General features: G+C 42.5%; 1 protein-coding gene across 2 annotated transcripts in view; it reads right to left on the bottom strand.

Annotated features, from left to right (window-relative positions):
• The window catches only part of SLC2A12 (solute carrier family 2 member 12), a 63,904-nt gene extending 62,686 nt beyond the window's left edge, over nt 1-1,218 (bottom strand). Inside the window, exon 1 of one of the 2 annotated variants that reach the window (XM_037843352.1) lies at nt 917-1,218. In XM_037843352.1, the coding sequence (XP_037699280.1) occupies nt 917-1,034 (118 nt within the window). In that variant the 5' untranslated portion in view covers nt 1,035-1,218. Of the gene's footprint in view, nt 1-851; nt 864-916 lie in introns of those variants that run through there. The other variant, XM_037843353.1, reaches the window with a different exon arrangement.
• Between the last annotated feature and the right edge of the window lie 18,517 nt (nt 1,219-19,735).

Raw genomic sequence — 19,735 nt, 5'->3', positions numbered from 1 at the left:
TGTTTTGGATTGTTCACGAAATTTCAATTGATAGCTTGGGAATGTATTCTACAACTAGAGAGAACACAACTGGGGAAGAAGCAGGAAGCAGAGAATTATTTGTGTTCAATTTCATTTAATGTTGCAATTAATTTCTGTTCTTTTGAGAACAAGCCAAATGAATAAGAAGAGGTAGGAAAAGTGTTAGTGGGAATTGCATATATGGAAGGGAAGAAAAGCATTTGGTTTAGTGAAGTAACTGAAATGAATTAGAACTTTTTCCAATGTCACCTCTGGAAGGAAAAAGCATTAAGCAACCCTCAGCTCCAAAGGCCAGTTTTAAGAAAAGCAGGAGAAAGCGAAGCCAGGATTCAGGTTCTGAATAATGATCAAATCCATCCCAAACAGATGCTGGAAATTTAAAAAGAAATCTGTGATCATTGATAGCTCTCTAAACCATGACTACATAATAATTTCATGTAGGCTATTTAAAATACTGAATTAAAAAACGGTGGTTATAATGTCCACTTATTACTATGCGACAATAAACGAAAAAGTGTGCGTGTGTTTATATGTGTGTGTGGTTGCGCATGTAACAATCTTTCCGGTCAACCTTTCCCAAATGTAAACGATTTCTACATTGTACGATGTAAACACAATCAATGGGAATTCTCACACCAGCACTGCGTGTGTAACTCACATTTCCTTAACACAGAAAGTCAAGACAAAACTACGTCAATCAATCACTACACATCCCAGCAGACCCCGTCCCCTTCTCTCCACGCACCCGGCGCGCACACACACACGCGTGCACACGCGCACACGTGCACACATGCACACACACGCACGCGCGCGCATCCATGTATACGCACCCCGGGGGGCGCCCCGAGCCCTCTCGCGCTGCTCGCGGCAGCCCGGGCCGGCGGGACCCCTTTACCTCTGGCCGCCGGGGGAGGCTGCCGGCCGCCGGCCGCTCTGCCGCTGCGCTCGGTGTCCGCGGCTCTGCCCTTGGGGCGCAGCAGATCGGGGCCCTCTGCGCGTTCAACAGGTACCATGGTCACCGACGAGTCGCCGCCCGGCCCTCGGCCCCCGGCCGCCCCGACGCGCCCCCGGGGACAGGAGTGCTCACTTGCCCCATGGCAGCATGTTCAAGAAGAGCGAGGGGAAAACTTCGGGCAAAGCCAATGTGATGTGTGACCAACTTTGTTTCTATTTCCGAAGGCTTTGCCCTTTTCGGTGGCACAGGCCGTGGCTATTCCCGGCAGCCTATCACAGCCGGGGGGCGGGCCTTGCCGCGGAAGGCCGGGGGTTTGCCTCTGGATGCCGAGCGGGAAGCAAGGGGTTGAACGGCCCGGGACGTGCTGCCACCGGCCTGGGGTGGCTCGTGTGTTCCTGCACCTTTGAAAGGAGGCAGAGGAAAGGGGCAGGCAGATTTCAGTGCGCGCTCAGGGTGGAGGCCCAGGAACCTCACAGATGGTATCAGTTAATCTTGCAGAAAGAGGAACAATTTATGCAAAGACGAAGCAGAAGGAGCAGTGTGTCCATGTTTCAGTGAGATTGTTATTCCCAGAGTGGGTACACTTACCAGCCTCAACAAAGGAAAGAAGGGCGGTATTGTTCCCCCCTGATTTGGGCCTAGGTGAACGTCTTACCCTCCCTCTCCCAGGCCGGCGGGACGAGTGAAGGCCTGAACCAGGAATATACCAACTCAGAACGCAGCGAGTCTTTAGGCTTTTCATATTGCGGGATTGTTCAAAAGTAATCCAGTTTATTTATGCTGAATTGTCTTTACGAGAGGAACCATCCCTGAATTTTCTGTGCCATTGTGTGTTTGTTTGCCTGAGTGGGAGGAGGAGACTTCCAATTCAGAGACCAGACTAAATGACCCATTGTGTGGTGTGGAGGCCATATAATCTAAACAGAATCAGAATAAATAGCAAAGAGGAGGAATTTTTTTTTTTTCTTTTTACTGATTTGTAAATACATTTATGTAAAAGGTCTTACAGAGTTATGGTATTTTATCTTGAGTTATATATTTAGCAAATGGATTTATTGAAAAACCTTTCAGAGGAAATCAGGATCATCTTAGGAGTAAAATCTAAAATTTATGGACCATTTATTATGTGCCAGAAATTTTGAGCTAAGGACATTGACGCAAATGATTCTTTCAGGAAAAAAACAAAACAAAACAAAAAAACTTGTGAGGTAGATACCACTTTTAAGGAAGGGAAAATGGAGGCTGTTGAGTAATTTATCTAGAAAGTCACACAGCTGGTCAGTGGTGGAGCAGAGATGACAAGCCAGATGGTCTAGGGTTGTAACTCTTGTGTATCCTAACTTCCCAGCCTGGTCCTTCTGTGACTTTTCTGGCTTCATCCACTTTCAGCCCTTTTTGGCCTTAAAAAGATGCTGTATAATGTGGCTTTTTGTCCTGGTCATGTCTCTGGACAGAGAAGTGAATTTGTGCTCACATAAGTAGAAGCTGAGCTCAGCAGTTCTTACTTTTGGCACTTTGGCTGGACTATAAGAAAACCAAATTAACCTATCATTTGTGAATTTCCTGCATCATCCCTGGATCTTACTATATTTTTCTTAACCTGCAGGGGATCAGGTAGCAAATGGAAACAGACCTGTAATAATTCAACTAACATTTATTATGTACCTGCTGTATGTCTGCTCAAGGTGCTGGAAAATGGGAGTCCTCCCAGCACAGCCACCCCTCCTTAGTAAGAAGGTGAGGAGTTGAGAATCCTGCAGACCAGCCTGTCCCCCTAAATAATGTGTGTGCAGTGATGGTTTGGGCAAATGCTTTCATCTGTCCCCAGGATGCGTTATGATGGTAGGAGCAGTAGTTGGTATCTGTGAGACACTCAGGTTGCTCATTGGCTCTGATCTTTCTTCTCCGAACCAATGACCTTGGTTGTGGGGGAAGGTTCATGCAGTGGCTCAGTTGTATAATTGCTTTTTGTTTAGAGATCCCAGATCCTGCATCTTTGACAACTTCTTGAACCCATGAAGGTATGCGGGGCCGGGGGTGGGGGGGGAGTGGGATGTTGCTATAACATTCGACTAGAAAGAGATAAACCCAATTTCAGAATATATTACTGTTACTGTGGTGAAAAGCAATTCAACAGTACTCACTCTAACTTCCATAGCCTAACCCTGTAGGAACTCCAAGGGCAAAACCCAACAAGAAATCAAAAACTATGAGCAAACAACGCAACTAACCACAGTGCCTCCTGGCACACCTAATTATGTGCCTTCTTCCATTGTTGATCACCCAGAGCTACTGGCTCTCTCAATCTGTGCTGTGCTCTCTTTGCTCTTTTAATAAACTGGAATGTTTAGGGAGAAATTTTTTTGCACCTAGGCTAGAGAGAATATTCTCCCTGCCTAAGTTTTCTTAAGAACCCTGTACTTCTGCTTCATAGCATTTTGCACACTTAATTGATCGATGCCTTCTCTCCTAGGTTGTAAGTTCCATGGGGTGGGGTGCTGAGTCCATTTGGTTCATTATGGTATCCCCAGTGCCTGGCATGGAGTGAATACTTGTAAATATTTACTGGCTAACAGGCTGAACCCTGTGAATCCAATAAACATTAGCATTACTAGAGTATAAGTTGCAAGAAGGCAAGCACACTGGCACTGTCTTCTGTACTTGTTCATCCCTGTACCCCCAGTTCTAGGCTCAATTCCAGGCACACAGTAGACCCTTGGTAAAAATTTGTTAGATGAACGAGTGCTGACAAATGGAGCTTTTGGTGACCTGAATAGCTATTCCATTTCTCAATAGCAAAACCCAAATGACAATTGCCTAAAACATTTCTTAGTCCTTCCCTTTTTGCTAAGCCCCTTAGAGAAAGTACCACCCCAGGCTGCTGCTCCTCCATGGAATTTGAGGTCCCACTATCATTAAAATCTATTCCTCCCCTCATGGAATATATAATCAACAGAGAGTTGTTACCCATACACCTATTATTTTGCTACCTACTGTTTTAGACTACCTGCCCAGAGGCAGTGCTACTGAATCCGAACATATATGCCATGGCTTACAAATCTACAAGGCAGGGAAGAAGGGAGGAGAGGAAAGACAAGTAACATTTATTTTGCATCTGAATATACCAGATGTGTTTGCAGGATGATTGTTTTTAATCTTCACAGCAAATTTTTGAAGTAACACTATTTTCTCCATTTTACAGAAATTGAAACTCAGAAGTTTATGAAAAGTGCTAAAGATCAGAAAACATCTTTGCAATATTTTCTCATGAAATTTTCAATCATACAGGGAAATCTATAATCAACATCTTACTATACTTGCTCTCTCACCTATCTGTCTACACATCTCTCTATCCATCCATTGGTCCATCTTAGTTTTCATGAATTTCAAAATAACAGCCAGATTTTGGAAGTTATTCCTGGCTGCAGTCTCCAAATTGGAGTTGGTTTCTGTTATTTTCATTCGAGAACTCTGATGGGCCCTAAACTCACCTAGCTAGCTGGGTCCTTTTTAGCATGTGCAGGGGCAGATTAATCAAGTTTAAGCTGCAGGCAGCTCACTTGCATAGACCTTTCCAAAGCCCTGGGATAGGCTCAGCGATGTATTCAGATTCTGTAAAATTTGCAGATTAAACTTTTTGTAAAATTTGCTAATTAAAACTTTTTAACTGCAATCAGTTAAGACCATTGACTCTTTGCTCTCTGACACTAACATCTCCTCCACCATACTTCTTGAGTCAACTGACATAGGAGTGGCTCTGGGATATTTGGGATATCTGATGGAGAGGAAGTTGAGTTGGAAAAATATTTGGTTTTGGTTTGATTTATGTGGCTCACCGGACCAAAGTTCTTTGGTCAAAATTGGCCTAGGTGTTGCTGTGAAGGTATTATATAGATGTGATTAACATCTACAATCAGTTGATTCATAAATAAAGGAGATTACCCTCAAAAATATGGGTTAGCATCATATAAACAGTTGAAGGCTCTAAGGGCAAATAACTGAAGTTTCCAGAAAGAGTAAATTTCTGCTTCAAGACTACCACATCTACTCTTGTCTGAGTTTCCAAGCCTGCTGGCATCCCCTATAGATTTGGACTCAAGATTTCAACATCAACTCTAACCAGAATTTCCTAAATTCAGCCCGCTCTTAGGGATTTTGGACATGCCATCCCCTACAATTGTGTGAACCAATCCTTATTATAAATCTCCTAATACACACACACACACGTATCCTGCTGTTTTGTTTCTCTGAAGGACCTTGACTGATACAGTTGGTATAGGAAGGACTTCCGGGGATTTCTCCTGTGACACACTGAGCCAATTCCTGTGGCAAATGTTGCACATCATCACTCGGGAGGCTCAGTGATGACGAGGAGCAGGACGGGAGCTTGTCCTTTGGCGTGGACCTGTCCCCTAGCTCCCAGGACCCGAGCGTGAGGGCCGAGGTGAAGGGACATGCCGGAGGACAGGTGGGCTCTTTCTGTTTTCTCTGAAGGAAGTAATATCACAAAAGAGGAGAGGAAAAGGTGTGCAACAAAAACACAGAAAAACATTTTAGAAGTCTGCCGGACAATTACTGGATTTTGTGATATTTGTAATACTTTCCAGCTTTTTAACATTTGTAATTTGTCAAATAAGTATTCACTCTCATATTTAATTTTGTATTCTTTAAAAAAAATAGGGGCCTCAGTTTTATAAACGTTAGGCTCTGCACGTCTTTGATCTTCTCCTGTGAATATGTTGGAAATATAGTCTTGTCTAGTTGACAATACTCAACTAAAAATCTCAAATCTGTTGCCTTTTCTCCATCCCCTCTGCCACTCTCTATATCCAGGCCACCAACAGAAGAGCCCCCAACAGCTGCTTGCTCTTTACAGCCCCCTTCCCATACTGCAACCAAAATGATCTTTCTGAAATCTAGGCCTCTAAATGGCTTCCAGTTGTTTTAAACCTGTCACCAGCTTCCAGTTGTTCTTAAGATTGGTTGAAGTTCCTTAATGTGGGTTCAAATGCCAGACCCGTCTCCTGCACTTGTCTGACTTGGATTCTGCAATTTAAGCCCATCGTGGACCCTGCAGGCAAAGGAAATCATGGCCTCTGCACCCCGACCCGCTTTAGACTCTCTTTCCTCACTGCAGGTGCCTGATGCACCATCGGCACAATTAAACAAGCCAGGGCAGCCCCCTCATGCTCAGGGATGCAACAACAGCAGCCAGGCCAGCCCATCCTCGGCCTTTGAATTAAGCTAAGGGACAGTTCTATCAGTCGGAGTTCAGTGTGGGTGTTTTAAGCAGAAAAGAATTTAACCCAGGGAACCCGGTGCTTATAAAACCATTGGGAGGCCCGAAGCATCAAATTCCAGGCCTTAGGGAACAACTCCTGGAATAACACAGAGCTGGCTCTTCAGCTGAGCTCCCACATTTAAGGCCACCTAATGCAGCAGTGAACCCAGGAGCAAGTAGCTTGAACCCAAGCCCCAGACTCCTGCTTCCCCCATAGCTGCATTTGCCAGGAAGCTGCTGAATGGTTGCTCGAATGCTGCTCTGAAAAGTCTCCCACCAGCCTGACCTTTGACTCATGAGAAGCTCCCCAATGAGGCAGAAAAAATAGCTGACTTACCATATCCACCTTCATGCAAATGCATTTAACTGTTACCCAGAGCTCTACTGAAAAGAAGTCTGGGAAATGTCATTTTCCAATCTCCCCAAGGAGAGGAAGGGTAGAATGGAGGTTGAGAGAGCCACTCCACAATGGTGAATGCTTGGGTTGGTGGATCACAGGTTGCTGGGCCCGGGGTCAGGGCCATGGAAGACCAAAGCTTGTGCAAGCCGGAGTTCTGATAGAGAGGCAAAGGGGACAACATGCAAAATAAGGGAGAGCTGAGTGCACAGAGAGAGAGCAGGGAATGGAAAATCCCAGAGGGAAGCAGAGTGGTGGAAATCTCTGGCCTCGCGAGAAGGGTCTTGGCATCTGGTTTTCCAGTACCAAACACTAGCACGCCTGGCTGTGTTGATAATTGCCCTTGAGCACTTGAGGGACTGAGAACACTCTTGCCCATCCCTCCCACTTCCCACTTATCCTCCTTTACCAGGTGCTCCTCTGGCCTGCCTTCCCCCTCCTGTGCTCCCCTGGCTCAGGCCAGCCCTGACCTAGTACTAAGCTTAGAGCTTAGAGACAGAAATTTACCAGTCTGTCTTCCCTGTTGCACCAGCACATCATCAGCTCATTGATGGCTGCTCATGCAACTGCTGCTCATGCAGTGTTGTGTCTGAAACCTTGGGTTGCTTACTAAGTTATTGTTGAAAGAAATACAGGAGAAAAAGGGATGCAGAGAAGAGGGTGTGTCTGAATTTGCCATCTCTGCTTTCGCAAATACCACACAATGGGTTGGCTTGAACAACTGGAATTTATTGGCTTCCGGGTTCAGAAGCTAGAAGTCTGAAATCAAGGCCTCGAAGGCCATCCTTTCTTCCTGAAGACTGTGGCGTTCCTGGGCTGGCTTTCCCGTCACATGGCCGTGTCCTCTCCTTTCTCTTCTGGGTTCCCCCTGACTTCCTGCTTCTGGCCCCTTCCTGTGGCTTTCTCTATAAACCAGATTAAGGCCCACCCTGGTTCAGTTGTCCATACCTTAACTAAAGATAACATCTCCAACAGGTCCTATTTACAATGAGTTCACACTCATGGGGGCACAGATTAAGATTAAGAACACATGTTTGTTGGGGTACAAAATTCAACCTACCACTGGGGGTAATCAGCAGATTGATCTTGTGTTGTATCAGGACAGCTTGGGTTAGAAAGTGGGTTTTAGAAACAGTTTTGGTTTTTATTCTGGCCGTACCACTTAGTACCTCTGGAGCCACACTGTGACTCAGTTTCTTCATCTCTAAAATGGGATAATAACAGCACGTAGCACATAGGGTTCCTGTAAGGATTAAACAAACTCATATATAGAGAGCATTTAAAACAGTATCAGACTACAATGATCCTCAAAAAAGGACAGCAATTGTTGTTATTGCATCCAAGGGACTCTGAGGAAGTATAAGATAATGTTAGGAAAAATGCTGGTTCAGGAGTAAGATAACTTAAATTCTAATCTTGGATCTTCCATGTATTAGCCACATCTTTTGGACCATTCAGATAATCCCTTTAGGCTCAGTTTCCTTATCTCTAAGATAGGCCGCCACACAATTGCCTTGCCTACAGCTGCTGTTTTTATCTGCCCAGCATCCACACTTCTTTCTTTGGACCATATTCCTGTGATTTCCCTTTGGGAAAATTGCAGGCTGTTTCGCTGGACCTGCCAATCAATGTTTACTACTCCCTACCGAGGGGTGGGCTTGCGGCTGCCTGTCCCACCAACTAGATGTCCTGTCCCTGGAATGTGCATCTAGAAAGGTGACCCAAGGACCGTGCCTGAGTCGAACAGTTGTTCCCAATATAGCAGAACCCAGAGAAGCCCATCCACTAATTCCTATTACCAATTTCTCCAGAACCACCCTGGCTCCTCCCGAGACTTAGTTCTTCCTGTTTTGTTTTGTTTTGTTTTCCCTTCCATTCTATAAACCACTCCACAGCCAAGCAACAAATTCATTTTGGGCTAACATTATTCAGAGTCCAAAGATCTCTGACCTAAACCCTCTCAAGGGATTTTATTTAAGATGCATAGGATAAAGTATTTGAAAACTGTTAACGCACCGTGTGAGTATAACCCACTGATCAAAGCAATAACAATAGGAACTGTAGGAATCAAGTGAATGGCTCAATCCGTTTGCATATCCATTCAAACCGTGCTCTGTCTTTCTAAATAAAGACTGAAGCAGCATATGACAGTAGGCTGGCAAATGATACAGTGGTGATAAGCCAGAAAACTCCACCAATATCCAGCCTTTACAATCGCAGGACCTGACTCAACATTTCAGTTGCATAACCAACTGGAGGCCCCTGGTTACACCTTCAACTCTCAGATGGTGTCGTGAGAGCTGGCCTCACCTACCAGGAGTGGCAAGACAGCCACACAGGGAGGGAAAGACAAGTATAAATAATTAGGAGTACATCTATAATTTTCAAGCTCCATCTTTAGACAGTGTACTCCATGAAAAGGCAGTGGTCAAAGCTGTAATCCTTCTCTCCCTTTTAGCAAGAAGAGTTGATATCATAGAGCTGAGAAAATCCACTTTGGCGTAAAGATAGGGAGAGATTTGCTGGGACTGTACTTCCTAATATGTCTTCTATGGAGCTTTGGTGTCCTTCGAGATATTAAGAGACGTTCAGAGGAATTAAAAAACATGAGGGCAATTTCATGGTCCAAAAAGTTCCAGAAATTCTCCATATGATATCCTGTTCTTTGGACATCAGAGACCATTTTGTAACTAAGTAATGTTACAGTCTAGGAACCTAAACAGTTTTAGTATAGAGTTCCCCAAATTTCTTTGATTGTGGATCTTCCTTTTCCCAACATTAAAAAAACAAAATTAACATTTAGAAGGACACAGTTTAGGAAATCTGTGTTAAAATATTTGAGGAGGAAGGAGTTACTTAGCTCACTGCAGACCCCAACCCTGGATTTGCTTTTCTCTGCTGCCCCCTCTTGATGGGTGGAGGGAAGGGCAGGTTTCCAGAAGCAAGTGAGGAAGGAAACTGCAACAAGTTGTGGCCACTGTCTCGTGGAAAAAGAGGGAACCACATATATCCTAGGAGTTGCTTTTGTCGACTGCTCTGTGCAAATTTTGTGGCCCCTGTTAGCTGCTTGTTTGCACTACATCTCTGCCTACCCAGGTGTCCTTTGGCCCTGGAGTGAAAGGAATATCGGCATTCATTTACCTATTCATCCATCCATCCATCCAACTATCCATCCAGCTATACAAATATTTATGTGAGTTTATTATATGCCTGGTACATTAATGCTAGGTGATTGGAACAATGAACAAGGCACTCTCGTGGAAGGACCAGAGGATTTTCCCGGTTGTCTGAACACAGTCATTGCACTAGTGCCTGACCTTCCTTTGATCCTAATTTCCTTCCTTTCCAAATGTGGATCTCAAACACTTTGATCTTGAGTTCTTTCTTTTTATCATACCTGACAACCATGTTTTAGCAGCTTTCCATCTCCCAAATACTATTTAGTAAGGACACTTTGCTTTTCAGTTACAAATGGCCTCTTAAGGTTCGTATACTTTTCACTATCTCTAGAATTCTCTTTTCATTCTATCTTGCACTGAGATTTGAGGCCAAATTTGGGTCACAAAAAAACAGCACTTGAAGAAGTGCTGGGCATAAAAAGATATTCACTATGGGGAGAAACTTTAATGAAATCCTTAAGAGCTGAGGATGTCATCATCCGTAGATGTTCAAAGAAATAAAACATTTTTGGAATTTCTCCTGGAAAAATTCCTGAGGCAGTTTCTAGCCTCCCATCCCTTTCTTGGCTCCCTCCAACTTCACAGAAACTTCTCATACATTCCAGAGTCTTGCCCCACTGCAAAGTACCATGGAGTGGTGCTGGCAGGCTGACACTTCTTTGCTCTAAGCAGGTTATTTTAAGGTACTTCATAACAAATAGAATGAAGTGGAGGAACTAAAAAATTAGTCTTCCCTTACTGCAGGCACTTGGAAATGGATGATGTTCACCATCTGCTCTCCAAATAAGCCGTAGATTCTGGGGTTTTGAGGGCTCTGATGTGCAGTCAAATCTTCTAATCTCTTCTGCAAGGTTCTAGCTCCTATGCTACTGGGAGCTACTCACTGGCTGGGAGGAAATGGTTCTTTTTTTAATTGTTCTATGGACTTGTGCCAGACAGGTATAAGCAGAACCTTATGTCTGCCTTCTGGAAAGGGTAGAAGAAACATAATGCACACTGATGGGCGAGACAACACTGGGTCCCCTCCTCTCTGTCCCCGTCTCCACCACCCAATTCACCAGAACAAAAGTTTGGTTTCTCTCCAAAGAGCTTCATCTCAATTCATCTTGATTCTTTCCACAATCTGCATAATCCACTGCAGAGCCCTTAGTTGATATTTGATCTTATTCACGTTGAACTTTCATTTTCTCGAAGTGATCTTTCTCTTCCCTGATTGTTCTCTTCTCTTTCATTTTATAATGATGTCATCAAGAATCATTAATGACCTGAAGTGACCTCAGGGACAGTTTAGTTCAGAGTCCCCTTTGGAGAGGTGGAGGAATTGAGGCTTTAAATGGTTAAGTAATTGGCTACATAGCAACCTATTTTACAGCTTTAGTTTGTAAAGGAAACCCTTAATTACTGGGTAGTAGAATTATTAACTTTAGTGAGGAACAGGGCAAAGGACATCAAGCACTAGGAGCTATAATCTTCTCTTTCCTTATTCTCTCAGGGGCTTCCTTTCTATTTCCTTCTCCATATGACAAAGCATTTAAATTTCATGTTGAGCAATTAAAATTGTATAGCATGGCCAAAATTTAGCATGATCAGGGACTTATATGATGAGCAAATTTTTTGAAGAACATTCCAAGAAGAAATTTTATTTCAATCATCATCCTAATATGTATACACAGTTCCCTGCCTCCATTAGCATAGTGGAGGAGCCAGATTGAATATTTGGGGATTGTTCTGGGTGATGAATGTATTGTGTTTTCTACAATAAGTCCTAAAGAGTGGCTGATGTGTGAAAGAAACTAACTTTGCTCCTTCACTTCATTTCTTCCAGCTGGCAATCCTAAATTTTTTTTGCTCATGTACACCATAAAAGAATTTGAAAAACTGCATATCTTCACACATTTTTAAGCTGACATCTAATTGTTTTACCATCAGTCAAAATAGTTACAAAGTCTCTGTTTCCCAGAGTAGTGCATGTTCTACATATTTTAAAAATATATTTCTTTAAAGGTAGGAGCTGTAGATTCTAATTTGTGGAAAGTGTCTGCCGCATATTTTAAAAGGCCTCGTTGTCAAACAATACTTATTTTCCACCTGGAAATATGTAAGGTCACTTTAAAATTCAAATAAACAGGTTAATATACATTTTCTATGACAGTCACCTCATTTCTGAATTCTTACTCTAAAGCAGATGGATGGTGGATGGCAGGAAAAAAGGAACCTTGCCAAGAGTTGGAACCTGAGATCTGAAGTCTGCGGGGACTGAGCAGGCTCACCCCTCAACTTGTGTTGGAAAATCGTAAAACAGCAATGGGAGTGGATCTGATCAAGCCCCGTCTGAGGTGCTCGGATGTGTCCTGGGTGGTGCCACAGCAGGTAAAATCAGGCTGGCTTGGAGAGCTGTGTCAACGCCCACACAGGTCTGCTGGGTGCTGACCCCATGTCTTGTGGGGCCCAAGGAGAAGTCCACTCTCTGGAAAGGGGAAACAGCTCCATGAAGCAAGTGGAAATGCCCACAGTAACCCTGGGAAGGGGCAGACCTGGGAACCAAAAATGAAAACTTAGGGGTCGCGGCTGAGATTGCGTGGAAGCGAGAGAAATGTTCCTTTCTTTTGGACTTTGGGGAAGAAGGTTCAGGAATCTGTCAGGAATGAGTTTTGGGAGCTCCCGCTGGAGGCCCAGTGGTGAGAGAAGTTGGTTCCTGGACAGGGAGGCAAGCAGGTAAAGGGCAGTGAGTTAACATGGGGCCAGCTCTGGGCCCCTGAGCCGTAGCCATTGTAAGCTACTCCCTGTTTCTATCCTGTCTGCTGAGTTAGCCAAAGGTGGCCACTGGTCCCTCTCCACTGTGGGAAATGAGGGAAAGGACCCAGGCACACGGTAGGAGGAGGGGTGGGGGGTGGGGGTCGGCAGCAGTGGGAGGGGTCTCTCTTCCTTTGTGGATTCTTACTGCCAGCCCCCAGCAAAGTCGCACAATTCCAGGGAAGCCTGCTGTGTTGGCAGCCTTCCCTCCTCTCTCCTCTTGCACCCTGTTCTCTACGTCTCCACCCACAGAAAACCAAACGCATCCATCAAATTCCATTAAATAGACTCTGTGCCTGCAAAAGGAGGGGGGATCTCAACACAGACCCTGTGACAGCTCTTCCTGGTGGCGGAGGCCATTTTTTGGTGCTAATTTGAGCTCTTTGGGGATGAGTGATATGTAGGATCCTGTGCCAGTTTGAATGTATTATGTCCCCCGAAACGCCGTTATTTTTTATGCAGTCTTGTGTGGGCAGATGTATTAGTGTTGATCAGGTTGGAATCCTTTGACTGAGTGCTTCCATGGAGATATGACTCAATCAACTGTGAGTGAAATGTTTGATTGGATAATTTCCGTGGAGGTGTTACACCGCCCATTCAGGGTGCGTGTTAATTGGATCACTGGAGTCATATAAAAGAATTCACAGACAGAGGGACTCAGAGCAACTGAGAGTGACACTTTCAAAGAGCAGTTGCAGCTAAGAGAGGATAAACACCCCAAGAGCAACATTTTGGAGAATGCCATTTTGAAATGCCACCTGGGAACAAGCAGACACCAGCTATGTGCCTTCCCAGGTAACAGAGGTTTTCCGGATACCAATGGCCATCCTTCAGTGAAGGTACCCGATTGTTGATGCATTACCTTAGACACTTTATGGCCTTGAGACTGTAATTTTGTAACCAAATAAACCCCCTTTATAAAAGCCAATCCATTTCTGGTATTTTGCATTCCAGCAGCATTAGCAAACTGGAACAGACCCCAAAACATTTGTAGATAGAAAAATCCAAATCTGGAGACTGACCCAAGAACATCGTTTTTTCCACATCAACTTTCCAAATCTGGTACAGATTCTGCTTGGATAATTTACTGAGCCACGGAGTGTATCCCCTGGCCCTCTTCAGCCTTCCACAGCGCCCTTGAGAACTGGGTGCTGGGGTGCAGAGTACCCTCCTGACTGGTTCCCCATCAAAGGGCATGGCTCCTAATGGGCCCTAGAGGGAGTGGCCTGGAATCCAAGAGGAGCTACTGTGACATGGAGGGGCCCCACGCGGCCCCGGTGGAGGTAAGGAGCCTTGGTTTGCTCCATGATAGGAAGATAAAGAGGCAGCCACTGGAGGATTAGGGCAGAGCAGTGGGCTTACTTTTGCTTTCCTTATTGTAAACAGCATCCATGAATGAACTTAACAGCTGAATAGAAGAAACTAGGGTGTGTTTTGGGGCACGTAGAAAATCAAGGAGGGAGCGGAGAGTGGAGACACACCAAACAGCAGGAAATTAGGCTCCACTGGCAACTTCAGTTTTGGTGTGTTTTTTTCCTTAAATTTTTTATTTTGAAATAATTTCAAACATACAGGAGAGTTGCAAAAACAATACAAAACCCATGCAGAGAACTCCAGCATATCCCTCCCTGCTGATTCACTGATTTTAACATATATTTTTTCACATTTGCTGTATCATTCTATCTATCTATCAAGCCATTTACCTATCTGTCTACCTGTATGTTTTCTAAACATTTGAGAGTAGGTTGTATACATCATGTTCCTTGAACACTAAATACTTTTGTGTACATTTCCCAGGGACAAGGATATTTACTTAGGTAACTACCTAAAGTACAATTATCAAGTTAAAGAACTTTAACATTGATATAAAGCCTTCATTCTATATTCCAATTTTTTCGTCTATCCCAATAATATCCTTTTGAGCCTTTTCTCCTCTATTATTAGATCTAGTCAAGGATCATGTTTTGCATTAATTGTCATTGTCTCTTTCATTGCTATTTAAGTTGTAGAAACATATATAAAATATGAACTCTCTCATCTTGACCACTCCCAAACATACCATTCAGTGGGTTTAATCACATTTACAATGTTGTGCTACCCCACCACCATCCATTACCAGAACTTTCCTATTACTCCCCAAAGTAATTACAGCCATTATGCTTTAACTCCCTATTCCCCCTTGCCCCTCCTCCTAATAACCTGTACTCTACTGTCTGTCACTATGTGTTTGCACATTCTATGTATTTCATACAATTTCTATCTCTGCATATGACTTATTTCACTCAGCATGATGTTTTCAAAGTTTATCCATGTAGTGGTTTGTATCAGAACTTCATTTCTTTTTAAGGCTAATATTCCATTTTATGTGTATACCACATTTTGCTTATCCATTCATCTGCTGATGGACATCTGGGGCATTCTGTCTTTTGGCTATCGTGAATGATGCTATGAATTTTGGTATACAAGTAGCTGTCTGACTCCCTACTTTCAATTCTTTTGGTTATATAACTAGACGTGGGATTGTTGGGTCATATGATAGTTCTATATTTAGCTTTTGAGGAACCATCAAATTGTTTCCCGCAGAGGATATACACCATTTACATTCTTATCAAAAATGTATGACAGTTTCTATTTTTATGCATCCTCTCTGTTTTTTTTTTTTTTAAATAATACCCATCCTAGAGGATGTAGTTTTGATTTGCATTGAGTTGATTTTTGTATGTGGTATGAGGTAGGGATCTACTTTCATTCATTTGCTTGTGGCTATCCAGTTTTCCCAGCACCGTTTGTTGAAGAGATTGTTCTTTCCCTTAGAGTAGACTTCACTCCTTTTCCAAAAATCAGTCAGCTGTAGATGTGTGGGCTTATTTCTACACTCTCAATTATATTCAATAAATCTATAAGTCTGTTCTTTTGCCAGTAATACACTGCTTTGATTACTGTAGCTTTGTAATAAGTTTTGAAATCGGAAAGTGTAAGTCTTGACACTTTGTTATTTTTTTTCAAGATGGTTTTGGCTGTTTGGCATTCCTTGCTCTTCCAAATGAATTTAATGGTTAATGTCTCTATTTCTGCAAAGAAAGCTTTTGGGATTTTGGTTGGGATTGCATTAAATAAGTAAATTTCTTTGGATAGTGTTGACATCTTAACAATATTTAGTTTCTAATCCATGAACATGGAATAGCCTTCCATTTATTTAGGTTGTCTTTAATTTCTTTCAGTAATCGTTTGTAGTTTTCTGTGTACAAGTATTTTATATCCTTGGTTAAATTTATTCCTAGATATTTAATTTTTTTAGTTGCTCTTGTGAATGGAATTATTTTCTTCATTTCATTTTCAGATTATTCTTTGCTGCTGCATATAAACACCACTGATTTTTGTATATTAGTCCTGTATCCCAGCACTTTGTTGAATTCATTTACTAATTCTGGTAGCTTTCTTCTGGTTTCTTATGGATTGCCTATATATAGGGTGATGTCATCTCCAAATAGAGAGTTTTTCTTCCTTTCCAATTTGGTTGCTTTTTATTTCATTTTCTTGCCTAACTGCTTTGGCTAGCACATCCTGTACAAGGTTTAATAACTAATGACACCCCCAAGAACCTCTTTTGTTGCTCACATATGGCCTCTCTCTCTAAGCCAATTTGGCAGGTGAACTTACTGCCCTACCTTCTATGTGGGACATGACTCCCAGGGGTGTAAATCTTCCTGGCAAAGTGGGATATGACTCCTGGGGATGAACCTAGACCAGCATTGAGGGATTGAGAAAGCCTTCTTGACCAAAAGGGGGAAGAGAAATGAAACACAATAAGGTTTCAGTGGCTGAGAGATTTCAAACGGAGTTGACAGGACATTCTGGAGGGCATTCTTATGCATTATATAGATGTCCCTCTATAGTTTTTAGTGTATTGGAATAACTAGAAGAAAATACCTGAAACTGTTAAACTGCAACCCAGGAGCCTTGATTCTTGAAGATGATTATATAACTCTATAGCTTACACTGTGTGACTGTGTAATTGTGAAAACCTTGTGGCTCACACTCCCTTTATTCAGCGTATGGACAGATGAGTAAAAAATAGGGACAAAAAGTAAATGAATAATAGGGAGAGATGGGGGATGGGATGTTTTGGGTATTCTTTTTTCCTTTAATTTTTATTATTATTATTTTTGGGGGACAGTAAAGAAATTGTTCAAAAATTGATTGTAGTTATGCATGCACAACTATATAATGGTACTGTGAACAACTGATTATACACTTTGGATAACTGCATGGTATATGAATATATCTCAATAAAATTGAATTAAAAAAATAACTGGCGACAGTGGGCATCCTTGTCTTCTTTCTGATCTTAAAGGGAGTAAGATATTATTATGTATGATATTAGCTGTGGGTTTTTCATATGTGCCCTTTATCATGTTGAGGAAGCCTTCTATTCATATTTTTATGAGTGTTTTTATCAAGAAAGGGTACTGGTTTGTTTTTTGGTTGCCTTTTCTGCATCATTTGAGTTAATCTTTTTTTTTCTTTTATTCTATTAATGAAGTATATTACATTGATTGATATTTGTATGTTGAATCATCCTTGCATTCCTAATCAATCTCACTTGATCATGGCACATGCTCCTTTTGATTGGGTTTGGTTTACTAGTAGTTTGTTGAGGATTTTTGCATCTATATTCATAAAGGACATTGGTCTTTAATTTTCATTTCTTATAATCTCTCTCTCTAGCTTTGACATTGAGGTGATGCAGGACTCATAGAATGAATTAAGAAGACTTCTCTCAACTTAATTTTTTGGAAGAATTTGAAAAGGATTGGTGTTCACTCTTCTTTGAATGTTTGGCAAAATTCATCCATGAAGCCATGTGGTCCTAGGCTTTTTATGTTGGGAGGTTTTTGATTACTGATTCTATCTCTTTACTTTGGTCTGTCCTCTTTACTTACTATTGGTCTGTCAAAACCTTCTATTTCTTCTTGAGTCACTGTAGGTAGTTTGGAATTTGTCCATTTCATCTGGGTTGTTTAATTTGTTAACATACAATTGCAGCTCTTCGAGGTTTCCACTTTACCCCAAACTCCAGAGGGGCTAAAAGTGGGAGGAAATACAGTGAGAAAGAAGAGAGCACAATCCCTGGTTAGAGAACAAGATCCATTTTTGTTTAAATGTTACCTTCCTCCTTCTCAGCTGCCTATAAGCCAAATACCTCTCCCCTAAATATAAGGTTTCCCGGAGGCTTCGCCAGACTGGAAATTCTAAGATGGCGATGCGCTGTGAGTTAGGGAGGTGCCTCCCCACTGGGGGACTCGGCACACTGCAGAACAAGGCTCCCCTGCCCAGTCCTTAGACAGCTGGGAAGATCCCTCACAAACTGACAAGGGTCTTCGCGTGGGAAGTTAACATCCTGGGAAACCCAGACATGTCCCCCCTGGAGAATCATCACAGTAGAAAATACATTTTCTTTTCAGAGACTCAAAGATTGCTTTTGGGAGGTGGGAAGAAGAGAAGAAGGATGTAATACGATTCTCTGAAAACATCAGATTGTGTTTCATTCTTGCTTACCTCCCCTACCCCCGGAGATAGCTGGGCCATTGTTTTCCCAGCCAGGGAGAGCTTTTGTGAGGCCCTGCAGGAAGCAGCGGTTGCCAGGCACCCAGAGGACACCCCTCCTCCTGGCTTTTGTTTTGCCTGAGCCTGGGCTGGTGGAGGGGGATTCTGCTGCCTCAGAGAGAGAGAGGACGGGGTGAGTGCTGCGTGTTAGAAAGAGAAAGAGCCAAGTTCCATGGGAGGGAGGTTTTGAGGGCTCCCCTCAGAACTGGGGAGGGAGTGAGTTCCACATCCGCAGAAGCAAAAACACTCTCCCCAACATACTCACACTTCCCTGAGCATTTGGGGGTTGGGGTGGGGGGAGTGGGAAGCAGAATCTCAGAGGAAGGAATTCAGGGTTCCCCCTCCCAGTCCTGTGGAAATTAGAAAAAGATGCCCCTTCTGGCCCAACAGGGCCCTCTCACACATGGGGGTGGGCCCAGAGGATTTCCATTCCCCCCAGCTCCTTTCCTGACATAGCCTCCTCAATCCTGCTCTCCCAGTTCATTGTAGTTTCTGTTAATTCTTCTATTTGAATTTTACACATGCCTTCAGCTCTCATTATACCACCTCCCAACCTCTATAACTAAATTTATTTTGCCATTGTTTATAGCATTTATGTTTCTCATTTCTCCAGCTCTAATACATTTATTCATGCTTTGACTACAGATTGATTTTTTAAAAACTGATAAACACCATATAGCATTTACAACCATGATTATGAATATAATATTCCCTGCAGAACCAAAGCAAGTGACGTGATGGGACACAATGAAAAACATGTACTCGTGTCACTAAAAGCTGTCACACTAGAAGAAAAGTATTCCAAGTGTTAAAATCAGGTCATTTATTTTCTTATACTATCAACTGCTCAAAATTATGCCATATTTTAGATTACTTCATATCTGAATCTTGGCTTTCTTATTGATAATGTTCTTCTTATAGTTTCTAATTGCCTTTGTTTTTTTTTTCCCTAAAAGAAGCATATGCCTTTACATTTTTACTAAGATCATCTAGCTTCTGAATGATATTTGTTAATGTGGATCCACTGATGTTCTTTGACTTCCTGTTTTAATTTCAACAGGTGGCTTTCTAGGTTTGCTGCATAGTTATTATTGTGAGTTATTTTCTTCATTCTTGACCTCATACCCTCTTCTTCCTTGAGTTCATTTTTGAGTTTTGCTGAAACAGATCTTCAATTTTTTTTTTCAGATGGGTTGGTTAATGGTAGAAAAACCTCTTACTCTCAGCATGTTTGAAAATACTCCTATTTTGCCTTCATGTGTGAGTAATGGTCTGAGTGGTATAGAACGCCAGGTTAAAAATAACTTTTCTTCAGAATATTGGAGACATCCAGGAAAGGTTAGGAAACCTCATGCCCACCTGAATCTCATTCTTTTCTCTATCTCAGAAACTCTTAAGCTCTTTTATTTATCCCTGGTATTCTGAAATTTCATGTCTTGGGTGAATCATTTTCCCCACCATCCATTAATCTTATTCAGCATCTTTCAATCAAAAGTGTTAAA

Source organism: Choloepus didactylus, chromosome 7 (assembly GCF_015220235.1).
Source record: "Choloepus didactylus isolate mChoDid1 chromosome 7, mChoDid1.pri, whole genome shotgun sequence".
Taxonomy (NCBI): domain Eukaryota; kingdom Metazoa; phylum Chordata; class Mammalia; order Pilosa; family Megalonychidae; genus Choloepus; species Choloepus didactylus.
Note: the sequence above shows the minus strand (reverse complement) of the source record. Positions and strands in the feature narration are given on the sequence as shown.